The sequence below is a fragment of the Phasianus colchicus genome, chromosome 8 (genome assembly GCF_987193195.1).
Source record: "Phasianus colchicus chromosome 8, bPhaCol1.hap1.1, whole genome shotgun sequence".
NCBI classification, from domain to species: Eukaryota; Metazoa; Chordata; class Aves; order Galliformes; family Phasianidae; genus Phasianus; species Phasianus colchicus.
Genome location: NC_143443.1, coordinates 21,085,682 through 21,105,757, shown reverse-complemented (window position 1 = coordinate 21,105,757; position 20,076 = coordinate 21,085,682). Strand labels below are relative to the sequence as shown.

The following is a 20,076-nucleotide window of genomic DNA, read 5'->3' as shown; positions in this document are numbered from 1 at the left end:
CACCCCTCATAGCTGATATGTGCAAGTACAAAGAATTTAAAAACTTCTTAATCTTTGCTGTGATGCTTTCTTGGAAGAACTGGGGATATGAGCATTCATAACACCTGTCCAAACAAAATGGTGGGAGAGTTTATTTTGCACAAAAGATCATTTTTCTGATAAACCTTCAGTGAGGTTTGTTAATGCAGCTAAGCTTTCATTTGTATTTATTTTTTTAAAAAAAAATCTCTTTTCATTTGAGTTTGTTTTGTTTTGCAGCCTTTTAGTAACAACTTCATTATTCCACTGTCTTTAAATCTTTCACTGTGAATAAAACTAACGTTTCTTATGCTTAAGAAAGGGAAGAAGAAAGCATGGATGCTCTACACTTTTGGGGGTAGTTATTTTATGGTAAAGATTAGAATTCTGTTTTCTTTTCTCCAGGACAGCCAGCTAAATAAGATAATGTGGGGTTTGGCATCTGGAATACATTCTTTTTTATGGAGACAGAAAGAAGGTCTACTGAGGAGTCCAAAGAGCTATTGATTGGTAGCAACTTTTGGTCTCTGCCAACATGGGTTATGTTTGAACTGATGACCTAGAGGTGAAAGGCTCTGTATCCTATTTATCTGTTTCCTGAGCCATGCATAACACAAGTTGACAAGAACTATAGTTGTGAGAGAAAATAATTGAGGAATCTGCTCTAAACAGACACAATTGGCTAGAAAGATTTATGAAGGGTTTAAAGTCTTAGATGAGGAAGCACAAGGGAGAGGCCTAGTTTCTCCACTGCTCTCCTAAAGACCTGTTGGGATTATTATGTATTTTGGCAGTACTTTCTCCATCTTTAGTTCTAAATCAGAGATAAGATCACCATGCTTCATGCAGCTCTCTTGGCATGGCTACTGTGTTTAGGTTTGGTTATATGTGTCTGGAGAAATTTCCCAGCTTCTTCAGGAGACTGTAGATCAACAGTCTAATTGGGAATTGTTGGAATTGGTGGCTTTGCAGATCTTCTTTCACACAAACAAACAAACAAACAAAACATAGAGAAACTTAAAAACTAGCTGTTGAATTGTAAAGGCAACTGTCAATAAAAAAGTTGTTTGTGCGGTGACTTGTTTTCAATTGCAATTTCTCTTCAGCATCTGTGTGAATTTGACTCTTCCATGGTATATTGAAAAATTCTAGTTGAAGTCCCTCAAATTTGTCTTGTTTTGATAGGGAACAGAAAATGTTTAATATTTACTCAATGGAAATGTAATAAGCAGGGATATATGGTATTTGTCTCAGAGGGAAGTACAGAAGTCAGAAAACATTTTTTTTCTTTGTAAATTAAGTTTCTTTTCTTAATAACATTTAAATGAGAAAAAAAAGGGTCTTTTTTTTTTTTTTTAATCTAGCAGGGAATTTTAGTACATAAATATACATTTCTTTACATTAACATGTGCGTGTAAACACTTTCTGCTTAATAAAATTCATGGCATTTGAATTGCTCCTATCCTGTACAGCTTTACTTCTCTAGTTTAACCTAGCTTTTTTAAGAAAGTTACACTATTTCTTTTAACTGCCTTCAAATGAAATTCCACTGATAGATCTTAGAAGTTCTTTGTCACTTAAAATATAACTTGCTTTATGTGCACTGGTAATAATTCAAAGTTATAATTGTTTTCTTTTTCTTTGGATCATACAAAACACTAATATTAATCTTCTGATTTTGTTTGCTTATTTTTTCCTGCCCTCCTTCATGCTGGCTTTAGAAGTTTCCTCTTTTATAGAGAAGATGTTAGTATAGATCAATCTATTTTACAGTGTTCTGGGCTTGATGACAAGATGGATCAGTTCTGTACAATCTTATCTTATGAACTCTTTTGGTGTTTCAGATTTCTATTTTCAGTTTCTGAGCTTATAATATAAAATCTATCTTGGAGAATGTTTTCTTAAAAGATTAGGCCAGAAGAATAGACAAGGGACTGGTTTATTTGTATGAAAGAAATGACAGTGAAGATGCTTCCTTAAATCATTTATATTTAAATAGACAATCTTCACATTCATGTGATAGATAATATATGATATAATAATATTATTGTCAAAACTTAATTCAAAACATTGAATTAAGTCTGTGGAATGTTTTTAAAGCAAAATATACAGATACATCATTGCTTGAAATGATATGCCAATTTTTTTTTTTTTTAAATCCTGACTTACAGGTGACCTTCAAATTAATAAGATTTCAGTGCTTTATCAGAACAGATGTTAAAAGGGCAAGGTCCTGAGCTCCGTATATATATAATTGGTAAGGGACTCTAGAATGGATTTTAAATGGATTATGTTAATTCTCATCTTAGAAACAGCAGTCAAAAACCTTCCAGATGAACCAATAGTGTTCTGATAAGCTGATCTGTATAATTTAAATACAAACCTTTTATACAATTTTGATGCTATTACGGTTTTATTTCCCAGAAGTCTCACCATGTGGGCCCCTTGGTCATTTGCTAGTTCAAAAAAAAACAACACAAAACCACACAAATAAACCCCCCAGACCCTTTCTTATCTGTGACATTCCCATTGCCTTATGTATATTTTATATAAACCAAGTATATAATAAACAAAAGCTACTAATTTACACTTGAAACCTCTTTATTTGCAGTCTTCTGAAAGCAGTTGTGTTTTGGAGTAAAAGAGAAGGCTTTTTCCATACTGTGGCTATGCTGAATTGCTAGCTTACTTTAGAAATACCTTTATTGAGAAAATCTTAAAAATGAATGAATGAATGAATAAATAAATAAATAAATAAATGCATTTATTCCAGAGTAGAACATTAAGTTGCAACTGAGTTATTAAAATTTTGCTATTTCTTGTCGACAGAAGAGAACCATCAGCTTGAATTTTATTTCAATTTCAGTTGGAACATGTTTGTCTACTATACCTATAAAGTAATAGTACGAAGCACCAGAACTGAAAGGACACTTTTCCAGTTTTTCTTGAACATTTTCAAGGAACTTTGCACATGCTCTGTTTTTCATTTTCAAAATGATTCAGTAATTTTGCATTTCTAATTGTGTAGGAATTCAAGAAAGAAAAAGAGCCAAGGCTGTAATATGAAAAGCTAAAAATGGGCTAAGGATGTTGCCCTGTGTTTGTGTAAAGATTTGGAACTGAACAGAAAGTTAACAGTCTCATCTCAGTCCTGTTGACATTTAACCTCTTTCCTGCACATCTCTTTAAAATGTTGTCATCACAGTTTTCATGATCATGGCTGTGTTTATTGCCTTCTTAGTTTAGTTGTCTATTTCAAAATTAGTACACTTCTATTTTGCTTAATTTTTTTCAATACATTTTCACAATCAGAAGCTGATGTGACATTTGAAAATGATATAGAGAGAGCTATTGATTCCATGAATGGGCATGGTTCAGAGCTCCTTGTGTGGTGCTCATCTCTCCACTTAAGAGGAAGCATAGGAGAACCAATTTCCATCTATAAATTTTCCACCAAATCAGCTGGAAGCTGATAACTTTACTTATGTTCTGCAGGCCTAAAGTCAATAAATAGTTCTAATAAGTATTGGCCCTGAAGACCAGAAAGGAACTGTAGTAAAAGATAGCGTTGATGTCAGTATTTGGAAGATCTCTGATCTCAAAATTGCATTTATTTAATATTCTTATTGAAGAAATAAGATGACAGGTTTTTGATTCAAAGGGTGTTGTGCTATGATATAGATGTAAATCTGATTGTTCCTCTAGTTTAACATTTTTTGGAAAGGACTTTTTCATTTGGTCATCTTCTATGTTGCATTTTTGTAATAGCAGTACATCTCACAGACGTTTTTGCAGCAATGCAGAAATCAGAACAAGAACGTGAGAGATTTTTACTAGATTTTTCATCCTCTCATTTTGAGTTTGTGATACCTTTGTTAGTGTGACAAAAGTCATTTGTAAAGCTTTTTCATTAGAACTTGAGTTAAATTATTATTTATTACATGTAGTTTCTGTACAAAAAAAAAAATCTATAATATTAATTCAAAATGTTTTGTAATAATGTACTGAGAGTTCACATCTTGTTGATTGTTTGGCATTTTCATTATCATAGTCTTTGTTTTATTTGATGGAAACAAATCTTCATTTTTCCTGAAATGGCCCATGATATGGCTTGTTTTGCTCCTTCCCCTACATTTACCAACCTTTGATGTTTTCATAATACTTGAAATACTCTGCAGTTAGAATGAAATCATATTTTATACTTCTAACTGGAGTATTTTTTTAGATTCACTGTCACTTATGTAAATTTTCACAAAATAGCTTTTAATGTATGGACATGAGAGGAAATACTTCTTTGTGTTTTGTTCACTGACACTCTCTCTCTCAGGCTGTTTCTTCCATATTTCTGATACATATAGTCTATAGTCTAACGGTAAACTGAAAAACAGTGAAAATAATCTGATCTTTGTTGTTTTTTTCTTTGTTTGGAAAACCCCCTGATCTTAAAGCTTGTTCAGTGTAATCATTTTGTCTGTGAGGCATACCGTATTTTGTCAGAACAGCAGATTAGATGCATCATTTACAGTAGGCTGGAGATAAGTTTATACATGTCTTTTCCAGCTACGGGTGGCAAAAGGAGAGTGATTATGAATGTGTGTGTAGACATAAATCTAAAGAAGCCAGATATGTACAGGCACACATTTCCAAGATTGTTTTCGTTGTTTGGTGCATATACTCCAACACTGAGTGACTAGTAATTTGCATTTCAAAGATGAAACTAATTTAAACAGCAACAATGAAACTGATCTAGAAACAGAGATTATTGTTACGATTTTCCTGCCTCCATTCCACGAGCTACTGCATGTGGCATTAGGAATCTATTGATCAGAACAGCTAATACCATAGAAGCCTACTTAAAATCTTGACTTGTCTGACTCACTCTGAAAGCTCACTGTTTATTATTTTCTCAAACTAAAACATTGTACTGATGACCTTTTGTTTCACATTGTTCATTTGACTAACATTAATTTCAGTAATTTCATTAGATGCCTGTTGATTGCTTGTGTTATATTGATATCTTATATATAATAAATAATGTATTTTATTTAAATTTGATAGGAAAGCTATATAATTTGATTTCATCTTTTTGTAGATATTATTCTGCTTTGAAGACAATGGAACAACTAGAAAATCTGTATCTTCCCAGAGTTAGCCAATACCGATTTTGCCAAATAATGATAGAAAATCTTCCCAAATTACGTGAAGAAATAAAAGAAATTTCTATGTCAGATCTGAAGGATTTCTTAGAGAGTATTCGAAAGCATTCTGACAGAATTGGGGAAACTGCAATGAAGCAGGTAAGCCTGCATACCAGGATGATTTCAGCCCCATTATCTACTGAAAACTGACCTAAAGTTTCAAATATTCTTCAAGAACTCGGTTAATTAACATAGTTTATGATACTTCTTCACTACTAGGATGAGTATTACTTATGAATGCTGCAGCTTTCTTGCTACAGCAAGTAAAATTTTGATTTGGCTTTTCTGTTGGGCGGTTACGTTGGATTGCTTCATTTTCTTCTGAAGTTTTTAGAATTTTGTTTTGTCTTTCAGAAACAAAATTCTTGTAAAATGCAGAGCTGATGAGTATAAATGAAACTTAAGAGTGTCCCTCAACAAGACTACTGGATGTTGTATTGTCCCATGCCAGCCCTGTGCATCCCAATCACAAAATAATACTATGTTAACTTGGTGCATTTCTTTCAGCAATATGGACAATATAGTACATTTGAGTGTATTTGACTTCTGCAGCTGTCTGGTCACTGGGGCTTAATTAAAGACAGAAAATAAATAGCTGGCAAACTGTTGCGATGACTGTACTTGAGTATTGATTATGTGCTTGCAGTTTATTATTGGGAAAATTGCAGATAGCTTTTACATTTTTTTTTCTGTTGCATTCTGGGGATTAGGGAAGAATTATGCAAAAAGAAGCTGTTGAATTTGTTTGTCATCCCAAATCAATTGAGGGCAAAACCATCAGAGTAGGCTGAGAACACACTGGTTTGCATTCTATATGACCACCTGTTTTTCATGACATAGCATATATTTATAAATAATGAAATTTGAATTATATTCCTCTCAATTGGTGCTACTTTCAAAACAGGCACAACAGGAGAAAACCTTTAGTACCACTCTTCAGAAGCATAATAATGTAAACTACGGTCGGAATATGCATTTAGGTAGAAGCAGAATTTTGGACTCTAAGAATGAAATGACATTGAAGCGAACGTTTGAAGAAGATGATGATCATGATGAAGAGGTAGCCTTTTACTAAATCTTATTTAAAGTGAATTTTGCAGTTTTATTGAGCGAAGCTTGCAGTGTGCTGTCTATAGATGGAATAATATAGATGGAATAAGAAGAGAACATCTTCAATGGACAATGCCCAGATCTTCATTTTAGGGGGAAAACCAAGTGCAAAATATTAATTTCATTAATGCTAAATAGAGTGTCAAGTTTGGGGCCATTCAGTCGAATAGAGCATGTAATTTTTCAACTGAATTCAACTTGTAATTATTCAGGAATTCAGTTGCAAGTTACATAATACACTACCTGCCCACTGTAAACTGTATGTGGTGCCCTGGAATATTCCTCTGTTGCTAAAGTGGGTGTTTCTTTATTGTGAACCTTAGCTTGTGTTAGCAGTCTTTCAGCTACTGAATATTCACTATCAATAGATTGAATAAACTAGCAAATATTTAGATATTTGTATTTGGTGCTCTGAAAACACAGTGAATAGAATGTTTTTGCAGCAGAAATGCAATCTAATACTCTAAGGCAGAGAGAAGAGGGAGTTTCTGTGATAGAACAGTTTTTCCTAAAGTTACTGGCAAAGGAACTGATGCAGTTGCTCTTGAAGTCATTAATGTAAGCTCCTTCCACTTTCTATCAAAACAACAGTTTTTATAGCCATAAAATCTGTCAACATAGTTAATTTTGCTGACCTTAATTTGGTCTTGCTTTTGTCTTCAATCCCAATGTATTTCCTTATTCATTTTAATCTTAAATTTATCAGATATTAACCAAATCATGTAGTTTTAAAGTTGGCATTTCCTTTAAAGTAAGATAATTTATCAAGCATTTATTAAGTGGGCAAGTTCTGTTGGTAATGTATCAGCAGATTATATGCCTTTTAAGCTTTATAACTTTTTCCTTTCCACAGGTTTTAACTGCTCAAGATCTTGTGGATTTTTCTCCAGTCTATAGATGTTTGCACATCTACTCAGTTTTGGTATGTATTAAGGTGGCTTTAAAAAGATCTTTTCTTTTCTGAGTTGAATGTCCTCTATTTTATTTCTCCAATACATACAGAACAAGTGCCAGGTAGATGAGTCAGCGTAGCACTGATTTCAAGTGGACAGGTGGTTTCTACTGAATGGTCATCCTAATGAGATGGCTGGGATGTCACTTGAATTCCTCACAATGTAATCATTAGGCATAGAAGGGTGTTGTATTTCAAGGACAGTGATAGGAGAAAAATTCAAATCGTTAGTCTTTGTATTTAACAATTCCAAAGGAAAGAAGTGAATATTAAATAAATTGTTTATTTTTCTCCAGCAAAGCTCTTGCATGCACTGTTCAAGTGTATCATATAAACACAGAAATGCTATTGTATCTTTGCAGTGCAATCAGTTTCTTGACTAACCTGAAGGTACATTTTAAGAGGCAATGAGTTTCAGCTGTAGAACAATAGATAATATGCCTTATGCATGAACATATTTATTCAAATGCATATTGTATGACAATATGTAGCAACATTTTTCTATATATATTTTTCGGCTTTTAAATACATATATGTAATCTGTAAATCTCATGCATTTTAAACTTCATTAATGTCAGCAAGAAGTCTGTGTGAAACAAATGCATAATGTGTGTCTTAATTTAAAACAGATTATTCTACACTTAGATTAATAAGTGATTTTTAATACTGAGAGAGTGACCTTGTTTTAACTACTTTTGTCTTTGTAGGGTGATGGAGAAATATTTGAAAATTACTACAGAAAGCAAAGAAGGAAACAGGCAAGACTAGTTCTGCAGCCACAATCAAGCATGGTAACCAATACTTTACTTTCTACATTGACTTAGATTGTATCTAATACTTAGTGGTATTTTTATTCTTAAACTTATTTTCTTTTTCACTGCAAGCATGAAACAGTAGAAGGCTATAGAAGATACTTCAGTCAAATTGTAGGGTAAGTTTCCTAAATGGAGATTTACTTCAGTTTTACTGTACTGATTCTTAATTCATCCTTTATTCTCCCACTGTCCAAAAACTTTCTTCAGTTTCTTCATAAATGATGTGGGTGTTGGTAGCTGTATCTGAGCATTCACATCCTACCATTACAGTACCCCCAAAAAGACCCTCCAGTAACCTGGGCTCCAGATGGCATGAAGCAAGTTTTTCACATTTTGACTTCATGCTGGGCAGAGCTGAACACCAAATCTACCAAAGTGTCACTGCTCCAATATGAAAGGGCTTGACTATACTTGTTTCTTAATAGTAGAGCAAATTCTACTCTGTCACTGAAAACTTAATTGAAGGATTGCTTTGTTTTAGTTTCTTTGTAGTAGAAGACCATATTTTACATGTAACCCAAGGACTGGTTACTAGAACTTATACTGATGAACTCTGGAACATGGCTCTTTCAAAGATCATTGCTGTTCTTAGAACACATTCGGTAAGTGAGAAGACTTATCAGTACTTCAGTTTAAATCCTTTTACTTAAGAGCTCTGAGTATTTAAAACTGAGATGATGACAAAGTGAAAAATTAAACCTCTCTGGTGTTTTCTTTTCCTTGTGATTAAAAATTGCTCAGATTTGGGAGGGAGCCTGCCAAGCTTTTGTTGTTCCTGACAGTATCAGGCTGTGATCCACAGCCATGGGCTATTTGCATAATCCTCCACTGATTTACAACTCACTGGGTCTTCCAAACCTTCTCTTAGTCCAGCAGTTTAGAATATGCAGAGTTAATCTGCTGTTATTATTGCAATCCTTCCTCATTAGTCTCAACTGACCTCTTCATTAGATCAGATTGAATAGTTCAGCACTGAAAGCACCACCAGGAAATAGTTCCTAATTATCATTCCAAATGCTGTGTTTCCAAAATAAACTCTATCAGCAAAACCCTTGAAGCTATCTCTTCAATGCTATGGTAGTATGTTTATGTTCTAGTAAAGATATTAGAAAAAAATTCATGATGTTAGAATGTAATTCTCTATCATTTGAGTATTTCAGTTTATTCAGAGTGCATCTTCTAAAGTTACTTTTCAACTCTAGCCCAAATGGTGCTGCCTGATATTTCTTATTCCTCTGTGGCAACCAGTGGAATATCGCTGCTTGCTGAGAATGTCTGCTAGTGAGTTGCTTCAGAGCTTATCAGGCTGGTTGAGCATAATTTTTGCTATCAGAAAATGTTGAAGAATTTTACCTTTCTCTTTTTGATGTTTGCCAGTAGCAGTTACATATTTAACATATAATATTTTACAACTCAAGTATATGTAGAAAAGAATAAGGAAGAATTCAAATTGCAACTATAGTTTTATCACAGGAACTTTACAGATCAGTGTTACGTCAGATGTACTAATGCTTTTTAATTCTAGTTAGACCCAGGCTTAGTGTTCAAAACGAAGTCCTGTTGAAATCTGTGATATTGGTTTAGCAGAGCATTTTGAAGTGTGCTTATATGCCATGAAAGTAAATGTAATTTGCTAGTTTTTAATCTCAGTGCAACACTAACGTTTATTCTATCTCATGTTTTAGTTTACTTTTTTTTTGAGCTTTTCTGTTAAGTGATAGTTCATATAAGAAATTAAACAAATGCTTTAATGTTACTGCACTGCATGAAGGTAAGTGAGTCTAAGTTGTTTTAATCAAGGCAGTCAGTCAGGGACACAGGTAAGGCTGGAGAGTTCAACCTTCCTTCTGTGCTAATGTTCTTTGGAAACATATGTCCAGTATTTTGAATCATTTTAAAAAAACCAGAATTTTTCACTTTCAGTCATATTGCAATGATCCTGACCTTGTTCTGGAACTGAAGAATCTCATTGTGGTATTTGCTGATACTTTACAGGTAGGTATTATATTAGCAATTTAATTGAAATTCATAGAGCCAAATTTGACCTTTAGGTGAGTACAATGTTTTGGATCCCCCTGATGTCATATGTATAAGTCAAGAGTAAAGTTACAGAATAATGTTTTAAATAATGAAAATGTCTGTACTTTATGCCCTTTAGTCTCTTTTCAGTATTACCAACTGAATGTATGTATTTTGGGTGATCCGGTTAGCATCAGATAGGTATTCATATCTATGCTACTGTTAGCTTTGTACCATGTGAACATTTTTGTCTTTTGTAAATGCTTTACTTCTGGACTTAATCATGAATTAACAGTCCAGCTATCATTAACTGTCTAGAGGGATGACCAAATGAATTTCATTGGCAAATATTCTTCTAACATTTACCAGACTGATAAAAAAGATTATTTATCTGCATAAATATCAAGTTAAAGTGTTACAGATAAATGGGAGAGATTTCTGCTTGACAGCTGAAAGCATGGTAAAAAAATATTTTGTAAGAATGTAATAAATAATCTTCTAGTTGTGTATTTGGAGTAGTATAATCTGATTTGTAGAACTGATAAGATTGATCAGTCTCACTTCAGAGTCTTGAAGATGTAATAAGAATGAACAAGTTAGTTCTTGAATTATCCATCCTTTTCATTTTTATACCTTAGGGTTATGGTTTTCCTGTGAATCGACTCTTTGATCTTTTATTTGAGATAAGAGACCAGTACAATGAAACACTTCTTAAAAAGTGGTCTGGATTGTTCAGGTTAGTATTTCAAAATAATTGTGCCTTTCATATTGCATTTATTTCTTTTTGTCTTTAAATTTTGTTGCAGTTGTAATTCTGGAAGAATTGACTGAGTCAGTATTGCATATGAAGTTTGGATTATGTAAAACTAATGTATTCATTGCATGTAACTAATATGTAGGAGAAGAACCATCAAGGACTGCTTCTTTAATTAATGAGGAAAAGAAACCTCTTAGGGACTTCGCTAGAGAAATACCAAGAGAAGGACACCTGTTTTTCTTCATTAGTAACCTAATCATTCTAGGCAACTGCAATAGGCTGCTGCCAATCTGTTCCTAATTTCGGTTGTCTTAATGTTTAAAGTCAGACATTATGTGTATGTTACTGACGCTTCTGATGTTGCCAATATAACTTCATGTTCTTTCAATGCAAGTAGGTTTCCACATGTTCTTTGGAATCATTTTTTGAACAAATAGTTAACCCGGGAGTAGAGCTCCAAAGTCTGTTTGTAGATATAGAGTATGATGTCTAAATGTGCAGATATTGTTTACCATAAAATATGTTTAATCATATTACAGAAAATCTTAAAATTAAATTGACCACTTAGTATTCTCACACTTTCTAGACTCCAATGGACTAGTAGAAAAGTCCAGAGAGTACTTAAGTAAGGCTGTGCACATTTGCCTATTTAAGTTCTCTGAATCATCTCAATTAGCACATGTAGCTGTGATACTGAAGCTGGATGCTCTGAGTATCTAGCTTTAGTGTAGGCAAAGTGTAGGTAAACATCTCCTTACATTTTTTTTCTGGAATAGACTTGTTCTGAAGTTCATTTACTATGTTGTGCTTTTGGACATGCATAGTAAATGTTTTCAGCTTTTTTTTACTCTGTGATTGGACATAGCTTATAGAGTTTTCATATAATAATTATTTTTAAATTCATTTAAACCTAGTTTAGACTTCTGAAATTAGAATGATTCCAGTTCATAATATTTTGACATTGCACATATAAATGTAGTATTAAAATGTATGTTCATTAACATGTTTTGTTATTGTGAAGTACCATTAATAGATTACATAGTCTTATTTTTGTCACTTTATTAACTAATTTGCCAGGGATATTTTTGAAGCAGATAACTACAGCCCTATTCCTGTGGCAAATGAAGAGGAATACAAAATAGTCATAAGCAAATTTCCTTTTCAAGATTCAGAACTTGATAAGGTAAGGAAAAGTTTTATGTTATTAAGATTTGCCAAAATCCAATTTGGAATGGTTAGAACAGAAATTATATTTGTAATTAGAAAGTAATTAAAAATAGAAAAGCTAGGTAGATTAAGAGCGTAATTATGTATTCATAAATAAATATGAAAATTAAAGCTCTAATCACTTGCTCTGATGTTTGAGTGAATAATGAGACCTAGTGTTTTGTAAACAAATTAATAATTCATTTTAATTAATACAGGCTTTATTTAATGAGTTAACTTAGATTTTGTTGCCACACATTGGGTTTTGTAACCCATGGTATATTATATGCTGTAGTTTTGCAGAAATATGGGTAATGATCATCAGGGATATATTAGAGATAGCAACTTCATTATTTCGCTTTGTAAATTAGTTATTTATTATCTGAATACGTGGTGCAAAGTAGATATGAAAGGACTGTAAATAATTCTGCTGTACTGGCATCCCAGTGGGATATTCTTTCATAGTGTCAGCCATTCTCTCTAAAATTTGCCTTCATAGAAGGGTGGTTAGTATGTTCTGCCTTCTGAAAACGATTTTGATAGAACTAATCAAGTAATATCAAATCTATGGTAGAATTTACATAAGGAAATTAAAGCATAGTGGGAGTAACTGGTGTAGAGGGAAACTGATTTATTCAAGATCCACTGCTGTCCTGAAAATGGACTCTACTTTTGTGATGTTTCAGCAGGAATATAGCTGATGGAGAAAAATAAACACTGCAAACTTTATTGTAATTTAAATACATGTTTATGGTACATTTTGTTTATAAGATGTTTAAACAGATACAGAAGTCAGCTCAATATATACCACTGAATATATTTGTTTAAAAATGGAAAAACTTATGATAGATGAAAATATTGGTAGTGTTAAGGGATTTTCCAATGTTTAATACCAATCTCTCCTTAGAATCAGAGGATTATCTTTATTTTTACAGCAATCCTTTCCAAAGAAGCTCCCAATGTCTCAGTCAGTGCCTCAGATATATATCCAGGTTAAGGAATTCATTTATGCAAGCCTTAAGTTTTCAGAATCGCTTCACCGCAGGTAATCTACAAGTATTGTGAATGTGAATGAGTATAAACTATCCTATAACTTCCAGGTGAACTAACAATTTATATTAACTTGGAAATACATTTTCCTGGGTGCTTACTTCCTATGTTTGTTTCATAAGTTACATGTGTAATTCTTTATATTTTATCTGTGATTCCTGTACTATAATATATATTTCATGTATATATATATACATGTAAGTATGGAATGCAGGTATGTGTAGATGTGTAGATGAATTTAGCTTGGTGTAATGAACTCACCAAAGCAGTGCTAGAGCTTTTTTAACAGTATTGACTGATTTTTGGATAATCTGGAGATTTTTTTGTTTAACAAAGGCCTGTATGATTTCAAAAATATTCTTTAATAATGATCATTTCAGAAATAATTGCGTAGCATCCCTGATTACTTTAAACACCTTACCATTTTCAGTGCTTTTAGGTTCCTTAATAATTATTTTTCCTGTAATAGAATGTGCTGCCTGCGTGCTAATTCCCTCTTCTTTCCCACCTTTTCCTAAAGGAAAATATAACATTTCTGACATCTCCTGTTTTCTTGTGAACCTCTAAAGCTTAGTTGTAATTGTGTAAATAACGTGGCAGGTCTGAAATCTGGGAGTTATTTGTGGCTGCTCACCCACTTCTGCTCCGTTAAGGATGTAAATGAATCGCTTTCACACGTTCTTAATTGTTACTGTTTATAATTTACACGTACTAATTGGTGCGTGTTGACCTCCGTGGTAACTCATTACAAAACACAAATTACTCTTTCCTAACTGCTGTGTCAATAAACACGTCCAAAATCTAAAAATAACAGGTTTTGCTTCAATGTTGAAATGTAGTTAATGGATAATTTGGTAAATGAAAGAGGTGTTTTGTGTGTTAGATCACAGATGACTTGAAGCAACCAGAAATTCAGTGCACATGGATAATTCTGAACACTAAAAGTTCTCTCTGTAAGGAAGAAATTGAGTTTTGCTGTGAAGTATTGTCACGTTTTAAGAATGCACTTTTATTTCAGCTCAACAGAAATAGATGACATGCTTAGAAAATCGACAAATTTGCTGCTAACAAGAACTCTCAGTAGTTGTTTACAGAACCTAATTAAGAAACCTCATATAGGTTTAACAGAGGTAAGTTTTAAAATACGCCCCCAAAACTGCGTTCTTCTAATGAAATTAGTGCTAAAACGATTCCTGTAAATGTGGATATAATTCAGTATCGAGATTATGTAAGAAATGTAAGCAGTGTTTACTTTAAAATTGAATTTTTAAAGAGATGATAAATGTATAAAACGTGTCAGTGGGTGTGACATAAACAAAAAACCAACCAAACAATCAAAAACAATGTGAATCTTGGAAGTGTATTTACATAAGGATGCTTACTGACAGATAGATGGCAATGAACAAGTTTTGCCTCCTGTACAATAAACAGGGAATTGTGAGAAACTACCCTTGGAACTCTGCTTGCGTGCAAGCCACAGTTCCTGTGGGCTACTTCTGTCCAGCAATTACCAAGACATTGCTGAGTTTCTTTTTCCTCCTTAAAATAGAATTATAATTAAAAAAATGTTTCTCATGCGAGCTATGTGAGTGAAGTCGCTGAGTAAACCTGTCAGATGAGCATATCCAAAATCTGAAGTTGAGACATAAATTATTTTTTATATTAATTGTTAGTAAAACATTTTGGTAGGTTTATGCATATTGTTTCTTTTTCATAACTGTTTAATGTATTTATTGGGTGAAATACAATAGGGTGAAATAGCAAATCATGCCATGAACATTCACTGCAGGTACGTACGAGGTCAGGAGTAATAACTGAAAGATGATGCATGATGCTACTGGAAAGGAGTTAGACTGCTGCCATTAGTGCAGTGCCATCTTCATATTTAATTTTTATTTAAAAATTGCATAATCTCTTGTGTAGATGAAATAAAAAGATGATCATGAGGAAGAAAGAGCTCTAATTCATATATTGCCACATTTACATGTGAAGCCATAAAATTTTTCTGAGAAAGATTTCTACATTCTTGAAATTGGTACAGGATATGAAAAAAATCACTAATATTTTTTAGGTATTTAAATATCAGGATGGTATGATGTTATTAAAAAGTTTAAAAGGTAAAGTTGTTACTTTTCCAAACATTACATTTGTGATCACTAAAAGTTATTGGAGCCAGACTGCAAGTAGTGAGGATATCAGAAATCATACACCATTGTTTCAGCTATTATGCATTACTGTGTTGTCTAATTTATGAACTGAATGTGAATGAAGGTCCTGCCTATAGGAAGAGGTAAATCATATCTTTATCATGTATATTTATATCTAGAGCAGTATGTTACCATTTAGGGGGGGATGCAGTCGTATTTTTGAAATTTTCTAACTACTTTATGCATTGCTTATATGTATTTATGTATTTATTTAGGTATTTATTTTAATTGCAGCAGTGATGTTTGCTTTCTTGTTTCCTTGTTTCTATAGTACAAATTAGTGATTTAATTTTGGCAATGTTATCCTTTATTTTCCTTTTTTTTAATTCTAAAATAACAATTGAATTAATTTCACTGAGTATGTGTCTGCAATCTTCATTTTTTAAATGGCATTTGTATGTAAACTCTGGTGTTACTCCTTACTGGTATTTGAAAGCTAACTTGAAAGTTGTCAGTTAATAGCTGATAACCTGAAATACTGCAATAAACTTCCAGCAACACTGTTTCTGAAAGAAGTCCCCATTTACAAAAATCAAATGTCAGTGGGGAATAGAAAAAGGCATTTTATGATAATTATTTGTTTCTTGTAGCTTGTTCAAATCATCATAAACACAACACACCTGGAATTAGCCTGTAAATACCTTGAGGATTTTATCTCTAACATCACAAACATTTCGCAAGTGACTGTTCACACTGCAAGGCTGTATGGACTTTCTACATTTAAGGTATGGTATATATCATCTGTTATACAAACACGTATGAAAAGTTAATTAATTTGCACTGATTTTAATGTATTTAAAAACAAAAAGGGAGTGAGTGGAAAGCTGTGAATTTTCTCATTTTGACTCTAAAAAAAATCTGTTAGGAATTATATTTTAACACAGCAGATGAACACTGTTTTTTATGTTAGTGGTCTGGGAATTCAATATACAAGAAGCATCTACATTCCCACAGATGCCTCTTTTATAAGTTACAAAATGAGAAACAAAGTTTGACTGCATCAGAAGCTTGCAATGGATTAAGCTCCAAGCAGTGTGACATCTTTGCATTTCTGAATGGAATCAAGCAAAACAGCTACTGTAATCTGAGTTGTTTTATGTTTGTGGTATGTTCTCAGACTATGTAATTTTAATGTAAAAGCAGTATTTAGTACATGTTATAAAGCATAGATTAGTCAATTGTATTTAGAATTCATATTTTTATTTAATATCCTCTACATTTATTTACACAGTAATGCTTATTAAAATAGAAATAGGGCTAGATATGAACAGTGATATTGGTGTATAATTATCTACAAAAAAGCTTTATTTTTTATCATTAAATAATAAGTATCCTCAGAGAAGGATTTTTCCACCTTTTATATTTTTATCATTTTTATCTCCATGACTGAATGGTTGAGATTATAATCTTCAAAGCTGTTCATTCAGAAGGCAAACATGTATACTGTATGGAATCACAGGTATTCACATCAAAGGTTTCAAAGCATTCTCATGAGAAATACGGTATTCTGTGGGGGGGCATTGGGATGGCATTTAAAGGAACAGCATTCTCTGTCAAGGTTTGCTGCTGGCTAAGAGATCAGAAATCTGTCACCTAATTCCCGCATTTCTCACTTTCTCTCTGTAAGCAAGAACTCAACTCAACTCAACTCAACTTGTAAAATAATTTTAAAAGTGCCATAAATTACTAATAACAGAAACTCTCCACTGACAATGAATGCAACCAGGTGATTGCATATATTGCAAAACCAAGTTTTGGAATTCATATATGTAAAATAAGACAGAAATTACTTCATCAAGCAAGTCTAGCCAAGTAGCTTTTTTGGGGGGTTAGAACAGAAGCAAATCTGTGTGCCTTGTGAGTAGGAAAGGGATTTCGGGTTTTCTTTATGGAGAAAAAACATTCCTACAGAGGAATTATCCTGCATGGGTCATTTTATCCAGTAAATTCAGCAAGTGCATTGCCTTCCCAGTCACTTGGGACTCCTAAGTAGAAATTTTTGGAAAAGAAACAAAAAAGTTCACAAGAGATTCCAAAGCAATTGTACTTGAACTTTAGCTATGTGGTTTTTTTAATAGTATACAGTGGAACAAAGACAGCTAAGGGATAAGAGGGTTTAATCCTATTGAGAGCAGTTCTGTTTTCTGCACCCCATTTTTTTTTTTCCCTTGCTGTAATATGTGGCTTATTCTATATTGATATCCTCTCTGGCATACGTTAAAAGATTGCTGAGGTGGAATAAGACATCATCATCTTGCAATACACTTTATATTTCCAATTGATTGCCAGTGATTTTCCTATTTGTTGTTGTTGGCTAAGAATTTCTTCACTAAGACAAGGCATAGCACCTGTAGTGAGATTAACATTGCCCTGTCAGTACAATCTTACTAAATTTTGACCTATTGTATAGATCTAGGCTGTGTTGTTTGTTATACAGTAGTATAACAGTAATAGTGTATGTGTGTGTTTGAATTTTCATGTCTGTGGATATTTTCTTGTAAGGACAATTCATGCTTTTTCTAACATTCAAAACAAAACACTCAATGCAGCCATACTCTGATTTCACTAAGAGGTGAAATGTTCTTTGCTCTTGAATTTCATCTAATAAGTGACAGCTTAGAGTTTATATTACATTTTATGCTAATGGCTTTTGCTTTAATTTATGTTTATATAAACCATTTAAGTTTCATTGGAGATAATTGCAGAATATTATAGCTGTCTATTAGAGCTGAGCTTAGTACCTTGTTCAGCAAGGAATGAGCAGTAACAAACATATAAGGAAAATTTTCTGTTTTCTTTCCTATTTCTTTCCCTGGAGAGCCTGCTAGCACAACATTCTCTACCTATAGCAGAAAATTCTTTTCTCAATAATCCTTTTTTTAAAATTTATATTTAATGAAAAACTGCATGTAGTTCCCCAGCTGGGCCCTCATAGGGTTTGGTATGTTCTACAGTTATTAAATTCATCTCCTGGTGGCAAATCATGTCACTCCCATTCTTTCTGAGTGATCAAAAATCTCCTTTATTAGCAGTGTTTGCATTCCATGAGATGATCTCAAAAATACACCTATACTGTTTTTTCTCGTTTCTCTTTTTTTCTTTTTTTTCTCTTTTTTCTTTTTTTTTTAATACAAGCCCTCAGACCTGTTTCATTGCTGCTGTATCTGAGGGCTGCTTTTCCCCTTTTACTATTGGACATAAGGTGCCACTTCAAAATACCATTCAAACTGTCCTAGCATTCTTTTGTAACAATGTAAAAGTAAAGGCAAGTACAAATTAAAAACAAATGAACCACCTCTCTGCCCTCAAAACACCACCACCTTTTTTCATTTTATCATATTAAAAAACGGTGTAGCTTTCAGTATTTACAACATACTTTCCAGCTTTGGATGGCTGAGTCAGCTGTGGATACCACTGTATTCTCTTGCCTCTTTGAATCAGCAGTCACTCTAAACAAAAATAGATAAATTTGGAGATCTAGTTGGTAGAATTCCTTGAACTCAAGGTCTCAGGATTAGGCTATGTAATGGCTGTTCAAGAGCCAGATACACAGCATTGAATCCTTCGCCCACAAAGGAAACAAGTTTGTTTCTAAACCTAATTTTCCTATTAGAAAAAAGCCATTTAACAAAACTGCCCCATTTGCCTTGGTCGTATTTCTTATGGAGGAAAGTCTGGTGAACTTTCAAAAGTTTTTTGATGCGATTATGTCACCAAGATAAAAGATGGAGTATTTCCTCTGCCTCTAGAAATCATCCCATATCTGAATACTGCTGATTTGCATTTTCTTCACTTGTGCATGGGATTCACAATGCTGTTTCTCAGAAGTACCCTCTGGATTTGAAGTCCACTTTCTAGTCTGCTCACACTTTCCTTAGTGTACACTCCTTGCCTAAAGTGTTGGCAGCATGCTACTTCTGTTGTAACCCAATAACTAAAGCTGAATAAATGGTAGCCAAAAACCAATGGGCTGATCTTGTCATTGCCATTTAGTAGGAACACTTAGCTGGTGAAGATGATACAGCCACTCCATAAATGATTTGGGTTTTCTTTGTTTTGTAGACTAAGTGATTACACGAAACTTAAGCAAATATATTTGCAAGTCTTGTCACTAAAGATTGTTGAAGCTGAGGTCTCATCATTAATTAGAAACTTTAAACAAAGGATCAACTTTATTTAAACTGTTATAGTCATAGACATCGACAAAACTGTGATTGTCAGCGTATTCTTTTATTTGACATGTTAAAAAATTGTCAGATTCTTATGCGTTGGAGGAGAGCTGTTTAGTGGAAGCATTTACAAACTAGTTTTGCATTAAAAGTGCTATTTCAAATGTGCATTATGTACATGTGCAATGATTACTGGACGTCCTACCATAACACATAAAATAATAGGCTACTTTTGTTATTCACTTTGTAAAAGAGATTAAATAAATCTTATCTCACAGTTAATAAATTTGTAAAGCTGAAACATGATTGTTGTGGAAGAGAGTAAAGAAATTGTTTTGTCTTCAAATTCAAATATATTTCCTTGATTTCTGAGAATCTAGATTATTCTCTTAAGTATACTTATGTATACTTATAGTATACATAATAGAAATTTTTAAAAACTAACTTCAGACTTGTTGCTTCAAGACACAAGCTAACAAACTTTTTTTTAACCCTAAAAAAAAAAAACTGTAAGACTTCAGTTTCATTGATTAAAAATATTTAATCTATGTTCTAGTAATATTTTAGAATTCTGG

The 20,076-nt window shown here is 33.0% G+C and overlaps 1 protein-coding gene across 9 annotated transcripts in view; it reads left to right on the top strand.

Moving 5' to 3' along the window:
• Positions 1-20,076, top strand: part of EXOC6 (exocyst complex component 6) — an 85,665-nt gene that overhangs the window by 23,358 nt on the left and 42,231 nt on the right. For all 9 annotated transcript variants that reach the window (XM_090145242.1, XM_090145243.1, XM_090145245.1 and 6 more), the window contains exons 6-17: positions 5,111-5,315; positions 6,121-6,276; positions 7,180-7,248; positions 7,986-8,069; positions 8,163-8,209; positions 8,575-8,695; positions 10,017-10,088; positions 10,751-10,848; positions 11,947-12,052; positions 13,011-13,120; positions 14,144-14,255; positions 15,923-16,057. In XM_090145242.1, coding sequence (XP_090001368.1) covers positions 5,111-5,315; positions 6,121-6,276; positions 7,180-7,248; positions 7,986-8,069; positions 8,163-8,209; positions 8,575-8,695; positions 10,017-10,088; positions 10,751-10,848; positions 11,947-12,052; positions 13,011-13,120; positions 14,144-14,255; positions 15,923-16,057 — 1,315 coding nt within the window. The remainder of the gene's footprint in view (positions 1-5,110; positions 5,316-6,120; positions 6,277-7,179; positions 7,249-7,985; positions 8,070-8,162; positions 8,210-8,574; positions 8,696-10,016; positions 10,089-10,750; positions 10,849-11,946; positions 12,053-13,010; positions 13,121-14,143; positions 14,256-15,922; positions 16,058-20,076) is intronic.